The 6,000-nt window shown below is 66.9% G+C and overlaps 1 protein-coding gene across 5 annotated transcripts in view; it reads left to right on the top strand.

The window, feature by feature from the left end:
* Positions 1 to 6,000, top strand: part of MACROD1 (mono-ADP ribosylhydrolase 1) — a 115,758-nt gene that overhangs the window by 97,971 nt on the left and 11,787 nt on the right. For all 5 annotated transcript variants that reach the window (XR_014796028.1, XM_084895922.1, XM_084895925.1 and 2 more), the window contains exon 4: positions 1,537 to 1,566. Coding sequence is in view for 4 of the 5 variants with exons in the window: in XM_084895922.1 (XP_084752048.1) it covers positions 1,537 to 1,566 (30 nt within the window). In the remaining variant the exon portion in view is untranslated. The remainder of the gene's footprint in view (positions 1 to 1,536; positions 1,567 to 6,000) is intronic.

The following is a 6,000-nucleotide window of genomic DNA, read 5'->3' as shown; positions in this document are numbered from 1 at the left end:
CCGGCTCTGCCGCGTGTCCCCCAACACAGAGGGAGGCGGAGGCGCCCGCGGGTGCAGGAGCTGTCTGCTGGGAGCCAGGGCTCCTGCGGCCAGGGCCTGGGGCACAGCTGGCCTCCCATGGCAGCACCTGGGCCAGGGACCCGCCCTGATGCCCACCAGCCGCTGGCACAGGCGCCTGTGTGGCCAGAGCTGGAGCTGCTGGGGGGGGGGTGCTGGCTTGAACAGCCTGACGTCGGCGGAGGCTGCCCCCTTCCCTTTGCCCCGTCAGCCTGTGGAGGGGGAGGGGCGGGCAGTGGGGCAGAGCGAGGTGGACCGGGCAGCCGGGCGGCTGGCAGTCCAGCTCTGGTCGAGGGAGGGGCCTGGGTGGGAGCTCCCTTGCTTCACATCAACCCTGGAAGGTGGCCGATTCTCCCTGGGGAAACTGAGGCACAGAGGATTGTGGCTCGAGTCACCCACCTGCTGACCCGGCTTTGGGTCCGGGCCCCGTGCTCCGGGCCCTCACTGCGCTGCCCCGAAACCGGGCCCTTACCTCACCCTCCCTCTCCCCACACTCAGCACTGCCCGCTGCAGCCACAGTTCCAGTGGCTTCCGCCTGAGACCCTCAGCAGCCTGTTTGTCCACATTGCCACCCCCGCCGGCACCAATGGGCAAATGAGTGAGTGAGTGAATGAGTGAGTGAATAAATTAATGGGAGAGTGAATGAGTGAGTAAATGAGTGAGTGAGAGAATGAGTGAGAGAATGAGTGAGTGAATGAGTGAGTGAATGAGTGAGTGAGTGAGTGAGTGAATGAGTGAGTGAGTGAGTGAATGAGTGAGTGAATGAGTGAATGAGTGAGTGAGTGAATGAGTGAGTGAGTGAATGAGTGAGTGAATGAGTGAGTGAGTGAGTGAATGAGTGAGTGAGTGAATGAGTGAGTGAATGAGTGAGTGTGAGTGAGTGAATGAGTGAGTGTGAGTGAATGAGTGAGTGAGTGAGTGAATGAGTGAGTGAATGAGTGAGTGAATGAGTGAGTGAGTGTGAGTGAGTGAATGAGTGAATGAGTGAGTGAATGAGTGAGTGAATGAGTGAGTGAGTGAACGAACGCAGTGGACACTGGTGGCCGCAGGTCGTCTGCCACTCTAGCCCCACGTGCAGCGGGCAGGACCCTGGCAGCTCCGTGGCCCCCCCATCACCGCCATACAAACCCAGGCCCACAGGAGCCCCAGCCCCTTCACCTCTCCTCACCTGCCTCCCTCCGAGGAGACTGTGCCCAGAGCCTGAAGGCCCAGCTGGCAGCCCATCTCCACCCTCCACACAGCCTGCCCACCTGACGCCCCATCTGACATCCCACCTGACGCCCCACCTGACGCCCCACCTGACACCCACCTGACACCCCACCTGATGCCCCACCTGACACCCCACCTGACGCCCCACCTGACACCCCACCTGACACCCCACCTGACGCCCCACCTGACGCCCCACCTGACACCCCACCTGACGCCCCATCTGACACCCCATCTGACGCCCCACCTGACCGCCTTTTCTCTCTCTTGCAGCCAACAGCTCCCTGCTCGGAGGCGGCGGTGGTGAGTGACCTTTGACCCTTCCTGTGGTCTGAGGGTGTGTGGGGGGAACATGGGGGTGGGGGGAGGTGCCCTCAGCTGCTTCTCTCCCCGGAGCCCTGAGCCTAGCTACTGCCACAGCCCTCCCACTGCCCCACAGTGCCCCATGCCTCCCTCTGCCCCTCTTTCCTGCCCCCTCTCGGCCTTGTCTGCTGCCATCGCCTTAGACACATTCCGGTGCCTGTGGCAGGCGGGCCCTCCCTGCGGGCGGCCTGGGCAGGTCCCCCCTCTGACAGAGGCCTGTGGTCTGTAACTGGGGGGGGGGCATGTGAAGTTGGAAAGGGCCAGGGACTGGCAGGCCGCAGGGAGGGGGGAAAGCCCCGCCCTGCCTTTGACCCTGCTGCCCTCTGGCCTCAGTTTCCCCGGGGGAGGGGAAATTACTGTCCGTGTTCTGCTCCGAAACCTTGGATGGTGACCGTAGCAGGCCAAGGTCTCGGAGCCAGAGAGGCCGTTCACGCGTGTGAGCGCCCGCGAGGAGGCGGTCCCCGCAGGGCCGGGTGGGCGGGCCCGAGGTCAGCGTGGGCTCCCGGCCAGGCCAAGGGCAGCAGGTGCCACGGGGCAAGCCCCTGCCCCAGGGCCCACTCCCCCGCCGCCGTGCCCGCGGCCCCAGCCCTGGTTGCTGGCTGAGCTGCCATGTCTGCGCGGTGACGGCGGGATGATTGGCGAGGCGCGGGGCAGGGGTTAATGCACGGCGGGATAAATCCCGGGCGTGTTTACGGCAGCGGTGGCGGCCCAGGCCGGCTGTAAAGGGGGGGGAGTAAGAGGGGCAGGAGGGGCAGGATGAATAAGCGCAGCGCTGAGCGTGGCGGTGCCAGCCAGGATGCGGGGCTGTTTGTGGCTGGCGCTGTTTCCCTCCCTCCCTCCCCCCTTCTCCTCCGCCTGTCGCTGTGGAGGTCACAGCCGCCCGAGGCCTCCCAGGATGAGGGGGCTTCGCGGGAGGGGGGCCACAGACAGGCCCCGGGACCCTCCTCCGAAGCCGGTCCTTTCGGAGGACCTGAGGCCCCGCTCTGCCCACAGCCACCCTCCGTCCGCTCATTCGTCACCCAATGATGGAGCGCCTACGGAGTGCCGGGCCCTGCCCGGGTGCCAGGACAGACCCGCTGGGCACAGGAGGGGCCTGGTCCCCGCCTCCCAGGCTCACAGGCCCGGTGAGAGCACCCGCCATTGCACAGGTGGTCGGGGCGCTCACAGGCCCGGTGGGGGCTCGGCCGGGAGTGTCCAGCCTGGGCATCAGGGCCGCTCCCGGAAGGAGGCGGTGCCTGCGGGCGGGGGAGAGCCGGGAGAGCAGTGGGAAGTGTCCTGGGCAAAGGGGCCAGCGGTGAACCCTGAAGTGAGACAGACATGGGGGCTGGGGGAAGCTCGGCAGCTGGGACACGTCAGAGCCCAGCAGGGAGGAGGGAGGAGGGAGGAGGGAGGGGGTGGGAGACCACCTGAGGGGCTGGAGTTTTAGGCATCCTGTGTCCAAAGACAAGGATGACAGAAAGGGGCGGGCCTTCTAATTCCTAGGTCAGGTCACACCCCTCTTCCGCTCAAAACGCTGCCAGGGCTCTCACCTCACTCAGAGCCCTGGTCCCTGTTCCCCGGACACCGCTCAGCTCTCCACCACACCGCCCGGCCCTCCCCACTCTGCCACACCGGCCTCCAGACCCCTCAGGTCCCCACCACACCGCCCGGCCCTCCCTGCTCTGCGCCCACACCTGCCCCGGGGCCTTCGCATGCTGAGCCCTCTGCCCAGACCGCTCCTCCTCAGACAGCCACAGCTGCTCCCTCCCCGTCTACCACCCCAGCTCACACCCCCTTCTCCGAGGCCCCCTCACCCCTACGTGAAATTGAAGCCACCCGCCCCGCCTCCCAGGCCCTCACAGGGCTCCCGGTTTCCTTTCCCGTCGCTCCTCTCCCTCCCCAGCCAGACAGCCTCCCGGGGACGGTGCTCCCTGTTTGGGGTCTGTCCGCCCGAGAACAGAGGCTCGGAGGCAGGACTGTCTCCAGTGGAGCGGCCTCCGCCAGGAGCAGGTGCCCAGGGAGCGGCCGGGAGCGAGTGAACAGCCCGCGGTGCAGGCGGGAGGCCTGAGGTGCCCACCAGGGCAGGGGAGCCACTGCGGTTCCGGGCCCGGCGGGTGTGGCTCATGGATAGCCTGGTGGCCTCACTCCGGGAGGTCAAAGGGCACCTGCTCTGGCCAGCCTAAGGAGGGAGGCATGTTGGGGTCCCTCTGACCCCCCTTCCTGCGTCACCGAGGGCGAGAGGAGGCTCGGCAGCCCCCGGTGCGGCCTAACTGACGTGGAGATGGATGGGGTGAGGGGGCCCGGGAGGAAGTGGGCCCGGAGTCCAGCCTTTTAGCGCCGCGGAGATTGATGGAGCTGCCAGCACTCGCCGTTCTGTCACTCCGCTAATGTGATTGGAGCAGGTGGGGGCGGGGGGAGGGACCAGGGCAGGGGTGAGGCTGGGCTGTCACTCCACTAATGTGATTGGAGCAGGTGGGGGTGGGGGGAGGGACCAGGGCAGGGGTGAGGCCGGGCTGTCACTCCACTAATGTGATTGGAGCAGGTGGGGGGGGAGGGAGGGACCAGGGCAGGGGTGAGGCCGGGCTGTCACTCCACTAATGTGACTGGAGCAGGTGGGGGGGAGGGACCAGGGCAGGGGTGAGGCTGGGCCAAGAGGGAGAGGGGGCCCTGTGCCGGGACATCTCTGCCTTCACCTCTGTCCCCTGTGCCCTCATCACCCTGGTCAGGCCAGGTCCACCCCCTTAGCCCACCGGGGAGGAGCAGCCCGGGGCTGGGGGCCGGGTCCCTACCTGACGCCGCCCAGATGGACCCAAGCCTCCCCATGGGGCCCCCTGAAGTTCCCACCAGGAGGGGTTCAGGCCTCTATCCACCCCAAGTCTCCTGTTACCACCCTTTTATCTACCCACCCACCCACCCTCCTCCCATCACCACCCACCCACCCATCCATCTCCCATCACCACCCACCCACTGCCCAGCCATCCACCCATCTACCCACCCTCCTCCCATCACCACCCACCCACCCATCCATCTCCACCACCACCCGCCCACCCACCCAGCCATCCACCCATCTACCCACCCTCCTCCCATCACCACCCACCCACCCACCCTCCTCCCATCACCACCCACCCACCCACCCTCCTCCCATCACCACCCACCCGCCCACCCACCCAGCCATCCACCCATCTACCCACCCACCCTCCTCCCATCACCACCCACCCACCCATCCATCTCCACCACCACCCACCCACCCACCCTCCTCCCATCACCACCCACCCACCCACCCTCCTCCCATCACCACCCACCCACCCATCCATCTCCCATCACCACCCACCCACTGCCCAGCCATCCACCCATCTACCCACCCTCCTCCCATCACCACCCACCCACCCATCCATCTCCATCACCACCCACCCACCCATCCATCTCCATCACCACCCACCCACCCAGCCATCCACCCATCTACCCACCCTCCTCCCATCACCACCCATCCACTGCCCAGCCATCCACCCATCTACCCACCCTCCTCCCATCACCACCCACCCACCCATCCATCTCCATCACCACCCACCCACCCATCCATCTCCACCACCACCCGCCCACCCACCCAGCCATCCACCCATCTACCCACCCTCCTCCCATCACCACCCACCCACCCACCCACCCACCCTCCTCCCATCACCACCCACCCACCCATCCATCTCCATCACCACCCGCCCACCCATCCATCTCCATCACCACCCACCTACCCACCCTCCCATCACCACCCACCCACCCATCCATCTCCCATCACCAGCCACCCACTGCCCAGCCATCCACCCATCTACCCACCCTCCTCCCATCACCACCCACCCACCCATCCATCTCCATCACCACCCACCCACCCATCCATCTCCACCACCACCCGCCCCCCTGCCCAGCCGTCGGGCATGTAACAGCCTGAGTCCCTCCGGCCCCGTTCAGACGGCTCCTCCCGCGGCTGTGCCTTCCCCGCGGCGCTGACCCCGAACGGACTCTGTCTGTGTTTGTCTCGTTGCCTGTGTCCCCGCTGGAAGGTTCTTTCCCAGGAGCGGGTTCTGGGCACCATGTGGGGCGGCGGGTGGCTGCTCTGTGCTGGGCCCTGGCTCATGCCCCGGGCAGCCGGCAGCCCGAGGGGGCCTCTAGGGGCCGGGCCGGGGCCTGTGGAGCCGGGGGCAGCAGCCCCGTGTCCACTGCGGGGCGCGGCCTCGGGACAGGCGCCTGCGGGGCACCCCAACCTCAGGGAAAGTCCCCCCGGGGTCGCTGGGGCCAAAGGACCCCCCCAGAGGGTCCAGGCTCCTGGGCCTCCCCCCCAGGCCCGGGGGCCACGCCAGGTGTGTAGCTTCGACTCCGGTGGTTCTGGGACAGTGAGACTGGGCA

Source organism: Pipistrellus hanaki, assembly GCF_964339955.1.
Source record: "Pipistrellus hanaki genome assembly, chromosome: 9".
Classification (NCBI taxonomy): domain Eukaryota; kingdom Metazoa; phylum Chordata; class Mammalia; order Chiroptera; family Vespertilionidae; genus Pipistrellus; species Pipistrellus hanaki.
This window is presented reverse-complemented; position numbering and strand designations above follow the sequence as displayed.